The 12,907-nt window shown below is 34.9% G+C and overlaps 2 protein-coding genes across 4 annotated transcripts in view; one reads left to right on the top strand and one right to left on the bottom strand.

Annotated features, from left to right (window-relative positions):
• ANO3 (anoctamin 3) overlaps positions 1-12,907 on the bottom strand; it is a gene marked incomplete at both ends in the record, with an annotated part of 255,438 nt that overhangs the window by 39,600 nt on the left and 202,931 nt on the right. For all 3 annotated transcript variants that reach the window (XM_084254786.1, XM_084254785.1, XM_084254787.1), the window contains one exon: positions 10,859-10,919. In XM_084254786.1, coding sequence (XP_084110912.1) covers positions 10,859-10,919 — 61 coding nt within the window. The remainder of the gene's footprint in view (positions 1-10,858; positions 10,920-12,907) is intronic.
• MUC15 (mucin 15, cell surface associated) lies at positions 5,127-9,722 on the top strand. The gene is made up of 3 exons (XM_084247705.1): positions 5,127-5,808; positions 7,527-7,676; positions 9,515-9,722. Exons 1-3 carry the CDS (start codon positions 5,160-5,162, stop codon positions 9,673-9,675), a joined length of 960 nt encoding a protein of 319 aa, XP_084103831.1. The 5' UTR covers positions 5,127-5,159; the 3' UTR covers positions 9,676-9,722.

Here is a 12,907-nt window from a genome sequence, read left to right on the forward strand (position 1 = left end):
TTGTTTTGAAATCAGTGTGAAAGGATATGCCTAAGAGACTCACAGACAATCCCACTTTTTGTTTAGTTAAGTTTCTTATTCTTTCAAAACCCTCTTATGAAAGAGGCACTTCTCTAAGCGTAATCTGTCATATTTTTATTTATGTAGCTCTTTCATCAAAGAAAAGTAAAATGCTGTTCCTGACTGGAGGGGCCACTCAGAGCAACGAACAAAGTCTGCTGTGGTATTGGCTACATGTCAGTCTGAGTTTCCTCAGACCAAAACAAACAAAACCTGTCTTCATTTGTAGCCTGGAAACTATAACAAGAAATGACTGAAAACAATTGAGGAACAGCGGTAGAACAATGTATGAATCTTGAGTCACTTTGCTACAAAAACTTGTTTTTGTTAAGCTCTCAGTGTGGCTTAACTAATATTTTTATTTCAAAGGCGAGGTTTTGATTGTTCAGAATGACTGGCATTTCTCTTCCCTTGCATTTGGTTGATTACCTGACCTAGATCAGGGTACCTGCTTTTTGTCAGAGCTTGGCTAAAATGGGTATGACTCACTAACAACAGGAAGACGGTGGAGTGATGGCTTTGTGCATGTAAAGGGAAGCAAAATTTATCCCCAAAGTGTGAATTTGCTTCCCTAAATGGCCACTGTTTTGTTTTGATTCTTATTTCTTTCTCACCACCTCTGAAAGGCTTCCATACAAGAGTAGTAATGTGAAACCACTTTTTAATGCCAACACCAAAGAGATGGAAGAAAATTTTCTTTGTGTAGAGGAATTATTTAAAAAGCAGTGAAATATACACTCTGAAAGTTTATTGTAAAACCTGATGAATATGAATAAAAGTATTCCAATACATATAGAAAAGTCTGAAATTTGTGTTCAAGGTATCAGCTAGTGGATACAAATTCTCCTGTCTTTTTTGTGCTCCCTTTATAATAATAACTTGGAAGTTTTTCAAGTTTATAATGATCTTAGTTAGCTCTGTTCATGAGTTCTATGCCCAAAATTCCTTTTCAGGAAATGGGGATTTCCATGTAGGGGAAAAAAAGGGCAAAGAACATGAGAAGAAATTATGCTACCTAGTTTCCTAAATTTCCCTTTCTCTGCAATTTCACTTTTCTTTCATCCCACCTTCCGTCTGCCTCCACAATATACCTGGTTGACAGGTGACCTTGGGCACACTTAAGAATGCCATCCATCATCCAGCATAACTTGAGCGTTATATAACAAGTATATAACATAGTTTAAATATCTGAAGTGGAGAGAAACTGAGCAGAAAGTACAAAGAGAAAGAATGTGGTTTCGTTTATTGTCCTCTGGATTTTCTGTACCACCTTTACTAAGTCTTTGCTTTTTACAACACACTTCTATTTGGTTCAGAATGAGGTCGAACTTAAAATTGCATAGTCCTTTCTCCATCGAATGTCCAGGGCTGGGGTTCTGTCTGAATAGTTGTTGGCTTCAATTCCTATCTATTTCTGTTTCTTTAAGAGGAAGGGACTTAAATGTCAGGTGTAACTGGGTTCTTTTAGAAGCCAGGGCCCAGAAGCAAAGCTGCCCCACACTGCCATCCCAGACAGAAGGAATTAATCAACATTCAAAAAATCTTAACCTGTAACTATATGAATTTCTGAATAAACTGCAAATAGCATTCACAACATACCATCTCATCCTTCTCTTCCCTTTTTCCGTGGAGATAAATTATAGGCAGTTACAGAATGCTTGGCTCAATGACTGTTGAAACCTTAGGTTTTCAAATTGCAATCAAAAGCCAGGAGAAGGGTAGAAAGATCCCTTTGGTGGTTCAGTGTTACAGGCAAAGTGAAACAAGAACAACAAAACTCACTTTGTTATTTCTTGATATGTGGATTCTCACTATGGGAATGGAGTGAAAATTCAATGCCACATTCCTCATGTAACATTATGAGAAAATTGAAGAACAGCTAAGGAATGTTTTCCTCTTTCTGGTGACTACTTTATTAGGGAGAGAAAACCAGAAGGCCTAGGTGTAGGACAAGCAAATGAAACTGTACACTAATGATGAAATGGATGGCCAAATACAACTCATAAATTAATCAGATCACTGCTGGTAGGTAATGAAAAAGGATGTAATGTTTGCTATGAATTTGATGGGGTTCACAGGAAAAAGATGTTTCTGAAAAGTTACTTGTAAGCATTCTCAACTAAACTGAAATGTATTTTAAATGTGTTAAGTGAGGCATCAGTTTAACAGAATGCAAATGCTGATGAACTATAGGTTCTGAGTTAATTATTCATGTTTTGCTAATTTGTAAAATATATGGTAAAGGTGCCCATCTAGAAAACATAAAGACAACTGTTGGAATTAATGTGTTTGCGAGGCACTTAAGATTGAAGGTCCTACTTTCCAGTGTTTAAAAAAATGGGATTATAAACTGTTCTGATTAAAATAATGAAATTTAGAGAAGCTGTGCAAAAAATATATATTAGTGGGAAAAACGTCTAAAAAGCAGCTGAGTGCCAAATTTCTATATTCCTTTGGAACTGTTATTACATAGCTTTAATGTGAAGATTTGAATCCTAACCCCCTCATCAGGCACACTCTACTTACATTATTTGTGCTCCACTTTATCATCTGTAAAGTAAATGAACAATCCTCTCTACATTGTTTGGTTGCTTTTGGTAAGAATTAAATGAGAAAACATGTAAAATATCTGATATATCTATACTAGTAATCTGTTTTCCAATCATGCTAACCGTTTTTAGGATCTAAATCAATTATTTTTGGTTATCATAGAAAAATGAGTGAAATGTAAATAGAGTTATTATAACACCTATGTAATCCCTAATGGGTCAAGAAACAGAATATCACCAACACACAGAAGCCCCTCACATGCCCACTGAGCAACAATGTTTTTTTTTTGTCTTTCCTACAATAATCACTTTCCCCACTGTGTTTTAAACTTTATATACAGTATAATTGGCATTTCAAGCTCTGCAATGTTTGTGATAACTACCCATGTTGTTTTTCCTCTAGTTTGTTAATTTTCACATACAACTGTTAAATGTTGTATCAGATGCATCATAAAGTTGTACCACTACGTAAGAAATCAATAAGCAAAGGGGCAGGGGGGTTTAAAATAAAAAAGGGGGGCCTCCCCGGTGGCGCAGCAGTTGAGCACTGGGTTGCAAAGCTGCCCGCAGCCTCTAAAGCGCCGGTTCCATCCCCGGCTGCTCTCCAGCCACCGGAGGAGGGTCCTGCATGGCGCGCAGACCTCTCCTGTCGCCCGCTGTTCCCCTCAGCAGTGTACTTCTGTCCTTCTGCCTGCTCTGCTCCCCGCTCTGGCTCTGGTGAATTCTCTCACCCTCCCGCGTTTCTGATTGTACCCAGTGCTTGTGTAAATAAATAAATATATCTTTAAAAAAAATCAAAAAAGATAATCAAAGGGAGTATTTAGAGGTCCCTCCAGCCCTAATGAAAAATCAGCAAGGCATAGTGATAAACACTTCTGACAGAACTACGGGCAATACTGGATCTAAATAATAGCAGTTGCATCTCCTTTATCTCAGTCATCTGGTGGCTTTTAGTGAAGAATAAGCTGAAAAGTCCAATTCAAAGACCAGCTCTCAGACTTCATTGTCTGAGGAGGAAAAGTCTACCTAACAACTTTAAAAATAGCTTTAAAGAATAATCTTTTAATTAAAACACTTTAGATTTTAGCACCTAATTAGGCTGGAGTCAGTAGTAGGCTTGCTTTAGTGTTGCCTCATCCACTTATTAGCTTTCAATACTAGCAGTTCTGAGTCTCAGTTACTTAATCTGCAAAATGGGAATAATGCAAGATTATTTTTGCCTCAAGGGGTCACCGAAAATCAAGCAAGATTATTATAATAGTGTTAAAGCAACTGCTTATTATTATGATTATCTTTTACAAGTATTTGTGTCAAGGCTAGAATTTTAATATGTCTCTCTCTCCCACATCCTCCTTTCTATGAATTGGGCACTTCCATACTTAAGATACAGAGTAGGATGCCTAACTAAATGTCTAACTAAATGATCTTTCTTCACACATATTCCCAACATAGTCTTAATTTATACAGTAAGAAAATACTACTAATGAATATCCTAAAACCTCAGCATTTTTTCTGATTTTCCTTAAGTTGGGATTAATATAAAGAGCATCAAGAAGTGAAAAGTATTGTGAAAAAAAGGGATGTTCAATTTTAAATTCTTGTAACTCATTAGCTAAAAATGAAATGTTTTTAAGTGGAATTTCTGACTGACTCACTTTATTCAACTCTACAGTTGAGCCTTTAGTGTACAATTAGTAATATTACATTCATAATAAACATCCCAAATTACATCCTGAAAAAGAACATGCTTTCTTAAATAGGTTGAAAAAAAATCTGTCCTTTTTACCTGCCCTATATATACAATATTTTAAAAAAAATTACTTAGCAATCTATATTTTTTATATAAATATTACTCGTATATGATATATATAAAATGTTACATATGAATATATAAAATATGAAAAATTGATATAGAGTATATATTTATTTCAATTTGTCCCAAACTAACTGATCTTTGACATAGTAGGATGGTGGGTATCTGGCTTGACAAAGTTTTTGCATGACATTTCATTTGTGAAAGGAAGAAAGAAATACTAAATAGAAAATAGAAATCAGAGATGCTGGAGCCTTCCTGGTGGTGCAAGGGGTTAAGCACCGCACTATGAAGCAAAATGCAGCATCTGCAGCAAGAGTTCAATCCCCGGCCAGCCAGAGAGAAACCCACATGGTGAAGCAGACCTCTCCTGTCTCGCCCACTGCTCCGCTCAGCAGTGTATTTCAGTCAGTCTGTCTGTTCTGTTCCCCACTCTGTCTTTGGTGAATCCTCTCACCCCCTCCCCCAGCATCTCTGGCCTGTACCCCAGCTCTTGTATGAATAAATAAATCTTAAAAAAAAAATCAGAAATTCTGGTTTTAGCACATAATCTGAAATAAAACAAAATTTGGAATACAAAATATGATGTTATTACCTCATCATTAAGTCTCTACATCTTTCACTTTAAAAATGTATATATATATATATATAAGATACTCTATTTCATTTAATAATTCACATGATTGTCATTTTCTTTCAGATTCCCTTTGATATCACCTATACCAAAGAAGGCTACTATGGTGACCTCAGTCAAAACTCTGTTGATTTCAATTTTTCTTAGTTCACTACTATTTGGAAGGCATGGGAAAGGAGATACAGAAAGAAACACAACACAAAATATAACAGAAGGTTCCATAGCAGAAAAGGAACTTGGTCCTCTGGCATATGGAAATGAAGACCCCAAAGCAAATAATATCTCTGTTTCGGATCCTTCAAATGAAACCCGTGAAACAACAGAGATCTTAGATAATATTTCAGCAGACATTTCTGGGACTTTGAGACCCACATCCACATTTTCTACAAGTCCTCCTTTGACTAATGACTCTGCAACTAAATATGATATAAACTCATCTGTAGCAGATGGAAATCCTTGGCCAGTCTCAGCACGTCCCAATGTTACATCTGTTGTATCTTCAGAAAATTTCACTTCTTTGGTCAATAAAACCATGAAAACTGACAACAGTTCCATTTCAGTTAGCATCCTCCCTCCAACATCAAACACCATGTCCGTGACCCCCAAGACAACACAACCAGATGGGTGGCTTACTACAACTGCTGACAGCACAGTGGGGTTCACTCCCTCTCAAGAAACCACGACTCTGCAGCCCACCTCGAAATTCACCAATAATTCAAAAATTGTTCCAAATACAGCAGACCCCCAAGAAGGTAAATACAAATGAATCTATCTTTGCTTTTTTTGTGAAACTGAATCTCCAAGTTAGGCATATAGATTATGTCGAAGGAATGTAACTTACTAGACAAAAAGGAGGAGACTACCATAACACAGGTGGTTCTCACATTAGGGGGTATTCACTGGAAACAGCAAAGGGACTTCAGGGCTTAAGTCAGCATATAATAGTCCTTACTGTAGGTGAAGATGGTGAGAGTGGGACAAAATGAGAAGTAGGTTTGATAGAAAAGAAATGAAGACTGAGGGGCTGGTGTGAGTTTGAGATTCTGGGAAACGATTTTCACTGTCTATTAGATAACTACCTGGGATTACATTTAGAAATTCTGGAGGGGTTGAAACTGAATAAATTTAGTGAATTTATAAATTTTCTGATACCACATAGCAATCATAGCAACACAAAAGTTTGACATTTAAAAAGTGAAAGTAAACAACAAAAAGAAATTCTTCTCAGTTTGTAGGTCAGTACCTCAGTAACAACATAAAAATAGAATTTAGCTGTATAGAAACAATTATAGTAAAAACTTCGTGTTTCATTTAGGGATTCTTTTAAGGTTTAAAACAACAGAAAAGACTCCTAATATTTAATGAAAATTTTGGGTTTTTTTTTTTTTTTTGGTCTAACCATACTTTTATTTTCCCAAAATTAAAAAAAAAATACTGATAAATTCACTGATATTTAACACAACTTACTTAGATTGTAATAATGATGTAAACACCAAATCATATATTTAAGTTCCTATTTGAAAATTGCTGGTATATGGGAAAAATTCTAAAATTTAGGCTAAAATTTAAAATTCAGGCAACCAATACCTTACATGTGCATATCTTTTTATTATGTATAACTTTAACACCTCCTTTTATTTATATATACACTGATATATAAAGATTTTTAAAAAAAAACATTTCCATTCTTAGACTAATTTTTTTTAATAAATGGGGGTTTATATAGAATCAGAGAGCCTCGAAGTCCCCTTGTTTATCTGACAGATTTCTGAAGAAATAAGAAAAAAATGATTGAATATGAAATACGGTAAATATGAGTTCAGGGTGCATAAAGTATATAATTGACTTTGTCTTCAAAGAAAGTGCTTGGTAAAGGGGATGACAGATAGTATTGTGAATTGCCTTAAGCTCAGACCTACAGACCTTAGTTCTTGAAGTGCAATGTATTGCAAATATCTTGCTTTGTCCAAAATACTACATTTGGAAATATCCTGTAACAGGATATATTGTTTTTCCTTATAGTGTCATTTCACTTTGGGTTTTGTGGATTCATTTTCTATTACCCACTTATCCCCACTAGCTTATTATTTTTGAATTATTGTAGAAACAAGCTCAAAGTTCATAATAGATTCAGATTTGGTTAAAAACACCATAGCAGGTGGAGCATATGCATGGTATTTCTGTACTATTTGTGGCAATAAGTAATGGGCTTCTTGCAAAGCTAAGATTTAGAATTATTTCAAGAATTCAAAATCTGAAGGGAGGATTTACTATTAAGTATATCCCAAATACGTAATAATTTATAAGCATACACAGACACACATACACCCCCCCAAAGTATCACCATTATCTAATTTTTATGCAAACATTGTTAAATATTCCTTTGTATAAAGAAAATCCATATATATTTTTTTTTCTGTTTTTTTAATTATTTTTGATTTCATATTTGTATTTTTTCCTTATTCTCCAGAGAACAGAAATACAGGAGTAGTATTTGGGGCCATTTTAGGTGCTATTTTGGGTGCTTCATTGCTCAGTCTTGTTGGCTACCTGTTGTGTGGCAAAAGGAAAACGGATTCATTTTCCCATCGACGACTTTATGATGACAGAAATGAGCCAGGTAAAACAACTTCCAGAAATTCATCTGCATAGTTATTTTAATTCAGTGAAGATGTTAATGTTCAATAAACTATCTAGAAGGGGTTGAGAGATTTGTGTGACAGAAACAGACCACTATATATTATGATCTACAAACTTGTTCTCAAAGAAAAAACCAAAAATAATTATGGACCTGTGAGTAAAATTTAAAAACAATTTGAAACTTGCTCATTGTGTCACAATTGGTTTTAAATTATAATCTCATATTATTGCGAAAGATTAATGTAAACATAAATAAAAATTGGAATAAAACCATTATACTGAAGACATAAAAAAAAGTCACTTTTGTTAGCAAGTAATGGCAAAGCTATCCTTTGGCACTGTTTGATCTCTTTGTGTAAGTCATTTGAAGAAAGATTAATTTGGAGTTCTAAAGTTTCATGAATACAGTAAACCTCTATAAAATTATCTTAATGAGTGTCTAAAACAGATCTCTGAAGAGTTGTATATTTGAGACAATGTCACAATATACCTTAATTCAGGTATTTTCACTTACGTGGTTGTAAGCCAAAATATCTATGAATGAGAAATGAATCTGCTAAGAATAAAACACGAAGTTTGGTCTTAATGATACAGTAGAACAGAAATGAAATCACTTGTAAAACTTTAATTCCTCTCTTTTTGTAATAATTCAAGAAGGAAAAGTAATTTCTGGTTTATACAAGAGTATCTCACTACCATAAAAATATTAAATGTCCTTGGATATTTCTATTGATAAAATCTTATTCATTTTAATGAATTCAGATTATGACAGATATATCACTCATTTTAACAACCAAATCCATTAATTGCAAATCCACTAATTGTAAATTTAACTGAATTTTTGTTTATGGGTTTGCAACAATACAGAGAAAATAAAAAGTAGCACTTCTCAAAATTAAAGGCTGAGTCTGAGAACACAGGAGTTTCTAAATATTTTTTTAACCTTAGAATCTTTTCTTTATCTGTAATCACATGCAAAAGCTCAGCTATCTAAATATATACAGTCTAAGATGTTATAGTTGAAATTTAAAGGAATAACTCAAATCACACTTGTTTTACTCCATCAAGAGAACTTTGAGACACTTCTCTCAAATCCTTAATGTTCTAGAAACTCTGTTTTGTAAACAGATGGCTTGAGGAACAGGTAGGAACAGAGTACAAGAAACTGAATAATTAGGTTACTGAACTATTGGTAATTGGTCAAAAAAATCAAGGAAAAATAACTGGGTGTTTGCTGGAAAATAAAAAACAATATCTAGAAAACTTCAAAGATATCAATGATAACTCAGATGTGTCAGAAAGAAACATAAACTTTGATAAGTTTAGCTTTTTCCATCTTCATCATCAAGGGCTCAACCATAATGATACTGAGATGCTTGGTAAAATAATGACACTGATTTATAATTAATACTCTTCACTTTTACCCTAGCAGTAAAATTCTGAACAGGATAACAAGGCCCTGAATTCACAAGATTAAAAATTCAATGAGTCATATCTATAATTCTTTATACAAGGTATTGACTATGATTTTGTTATGATTTCTCCCTTATTCCTTTATTTTTGTTCCACCAGCAGCAGAACTTTAGAAGTAAAACTATTCTCTTAGTCTTAGAAAGAAGTGTTTTGAAAAGTATCTCATTTGAAATTTCAAAACTAGTACCTACCTAAAAAGTACATCTAAATGAAATAACTTCTTTCCTTCTTCCTCTTCTATATAGAACAGTGCCTTATGTCTGGCAGATGTCTGTGCTGGCATTTTTCAGATTATCACTCTAAAATAATGTTTTGTTTTGTTTTGTTTTTTGGTTACTGTTTTAGTCCTGCGATTAGACAATGCACCAGATCCCTATGATGTAAGTTTTGGGAATTCCAGCTATTACAACCCAACCGCGAATGATCCATCCATGCCATCAGGACAAGAAAACGCACGTGATGGCATCCCCATGGACGACATACCTTCACTTCGTACCTCAGTATAAAACTAAGGGGGAAAGGCCTCAGATGGAAAGTGTGCACCTACATCCTGGCCCTTTCACAAACCTGTCTTCCAAAAGCTAATGCAAGATCACATTCTGTGGCTTGTGCCAAGGAGACCCGTGAAAGCATGAGGCGAGTAGCGGAAACACTGTTGACATCTTCATTAACCTTAATTTATATTTGGTTTATTTTTTCCTTAGCAGGATTTTTTTTTTTTTTGAATCAGGCCAAATTAAAAGATTTTATCACAAAAGCCTATGAAGGATAACAAAAATCCTACAATAAAATAGGGAATGGAAACTACTATTTGCACCTTTTGGAGCTACAAAACCCAGTGACAATTTACTGCTCCCCCTGTGGTCCTCATCATGGATGAAGATTGACATTTTCTCCAAGGAAAACTCGAAGAGTTGATTTCTTTAAGTTTTGACTTAAAGCTGGAAAGAGAATTTAACAGAGCCTCTGAAATTAATTGGACAGTGAGACCTGTATTTTAGTAGATTTTGCTTTTTGCTGGTCAGTCCCTTCTACTGCCCAGTTGACAAGAAGTGCAGTCAATGCTTCTCTACCAAGGGAAATTCCAACCTGTGTGATTTACTTTCAACATCAATTAATTGAGTACTTTAGAAACTCAACCGGATGTTCAAAAAGTCATTTTTACACAATAATTACAGTTTTCAGATGTTAAATCATTTTTGCAGTTCTGAGATACAGGAATAGGATTTTATTATATATTAGGTATGTCATTGCTTAATCATATATGGAAAAGATTCTGTACCTCTAAATGCATAAAGTATAAGGTTAAAAAAGTAGCTGAATAGCTATATTAAACAAACAAAAAAAACATTTTACCAGTTTTACTTCCACCAGCAAAAATACAAGAAGCTTAATTTGGATTCTAGGAAGTTTCAGTTGTAACTATCACCTGCTTTTGACAAATAGCAACAACACAATCCTTAGTAGTATAGGAAAATGTTAACTTTAGAGATTACAGGATTAGAGCAAGAGTTAAATTCCCAATGAAGCAGTAGTGTGAAGAGGGTCAACCCACAAAGTACTGAGTCAGACTTCATTGTTGCATTGACACATGGGTGTGTGTGTGTATGTGTGTGTGTGTGTGTAAACATGACAATCAAATAAAAAAATAGCCGGACAAGGAAGTAAGTCATGAAAGAATATACTTACCCCATATTGCCATAAAAATAGCAAAGAAGACCGTCCCTCCGTTGTCAAACAAGTATGTCACCTTAACAGAAAACAAACAGAAATAGCTGTCAGACTATTGGTTAAAACAGTGCAGTTTTTAGGGTTTGCATTTAGGTACTCTGATATCTCCCCAAGGAATTCATGTTATTTTATAATTTGTAAATAAGAGATATGAGATCCTTTCATGGGTCCGACCACTGTTTCATGAGATTTGCAATTGGGAAGAGGTGAGGGAACACGTTCCCTCTGCTTTCCTTCCCTCTGGTTCCATTTGGACTTCATTTCTGCTTAGCAGAATTCAGCAATTGCTTACTTAGGGCAAAATCTTTTTAAAATGTGGTCCTAGGAAACAGACTCACCTAAAGAACTTGTTAATTTGCAGATTTCTAGGCTCAACTTCTCATAACTGATTCTGAATTTTGGAAGTCTATACCTTGAGGCTATAGGAGGTGAAGCTACATTGTGAGGTTTCATCAGGCAGCTTTGCAGCTGAGACATGCCTACTCACACCTAATTGTACTTGTGGTTAGCGAAACTTCCAAGGCTGGGGATGTTGAAAAATGTAGAAATCTTCCAGTGAGTCAATACTTCCACTGCGTAAGTATACCAGTGCTCTCTCAATTCTAATATATTTCAGAATATGCCACGGGTTTGTTCAGTAGTGGCTATAAGAAGTAATGAATCCTATCCTAAGTTGTTTTTAAAAGGTTTCATAAATCACTGGACATGTAGGATAATCCAAGTGTTTTTGAATCAGATATTACCTGAAGTTTCAGAAAGAACAATGTACAGTTACATTTTGTTACTGGATACATTTTCAGGCTGTAAGGATTGTTTGATTTTAATAAAGTGCAAATTCAGCTTACCTCTGCTTCGTTTCTTTTAACTTTTTAAAAATATACTTATTTATATATATGTATTTACATCATTGTTCATTTTTAAAAACTGATTTATTTATATATATCTTACATCAGGTGTAGTCCCATAGAGTTTCCACCACCAATTCACCCATGCACCATTACCATATTCCCTTGTGCTCTTCCTGCCCTCATTTTGATCCCTCTTCCATGCAGAATGTCTCTGATTTATAATTGCCTGTTTATTTTTTGTTTTGTTTTCTGCTTCTTTTCATTTGAATAAAGTCCTCTCTATATTTATGTCAGTGAGAGAGATTAAATCAGTATAGCTAAGGCAGTAGATGTTTGGCAGTTACATAAGTAACACAGAAACTATAGGAAAAAAGAGCCACTAACCTCACAGGACAGAGGGGCCATTAGGAGCTAAAGAACATTAGAAGTGAGAGTAGAATGGGGTCTTCCTTGTTCATCTACTCAGTGGAAGCATTAAAATGACACTAATGTGTATGTTAATTGCAACACCTGGTACACACTGACTAATAATTTGTAACAGATAAAGGTGGGATGCATTTTACTGCACATTTCAATGAAGCTATAACTCAGTACATCATTACACAAAAGATATGCTCCTTTGAAAGGTTTGTGGGTAAGTGTGGCATGTCCGAAATGGCTTGAAACTTCTATGATTGCTAATCTTTGGGATTTCTAAAAATGTTCTAAGGATTTGTTTTCACAACAAGCATTAGCATACATTATGTACAAGAGAAATAGGACCATAAAGAAATTATCCTACAGAGTTTAGAATTATGCCCAGTGGGGAATTCAGCTGTTTCATTTGTTTGTTTTTAAAGATTTATTTATTTATGCATACAAGAACTGGGGTACAGGAAGGTGAGTGGATTCACCAGAGACAGAGTGGGGAACAGAACAGGCAGATTGACTGAAATACATTAATGAGGGGAGCAGCAGGTAAGTCAGAAGAGGTCTGCTGCATCACGTAGGTTGCTCCCTGGCTGGAGATCAAATCAAACTCATGCTGCAGTGGCTGCTGATAGCTTCATAGTTTGTGCCTTAACCCTTTGTGCCACCAGGGAAGTGCAGCTTTTTTGTTTCTAAAAACATCCCACAGAGATACCTGATGCTGACAAGCAGCTAAATAGCTCTATTTTCC

Source organism: Talpa europaea (genome assembly GCF_964194135.1).
Source record: "Talpa europaea genome assembly, chromosome: 1".
Lineage (NCBI taxonomy): Eukaryota > Metazoa > Chordata > Mammalia > Eulipotyphla > Talpidae > Talpa > Talpa europaea.

Bases quoted from the DNA above. Each gene is read 5' to 3' on its own strand.
- MUC15 (XM_084247705.1), top strand. From the start codon at position 5,160: ATGGTGACCTCAGTCAAAACTCTGTTGATTTCAATTTTTCTTAGTTCA. The intron at 5,809-7,526 runs GTAAATACAAAT...CTTATTCTCCAG, and splicing joins TACAGCAGACCCCCAAGAAG to AGAACAGAAATACAGGAGTA. The intron at 7,677-9,514 runs GTAAAACAACTT...TTACTGTTTTAG, and splicing joins TGATGACAGAAATGAGCCAG to TCCTGCGATTAGACAATGCA.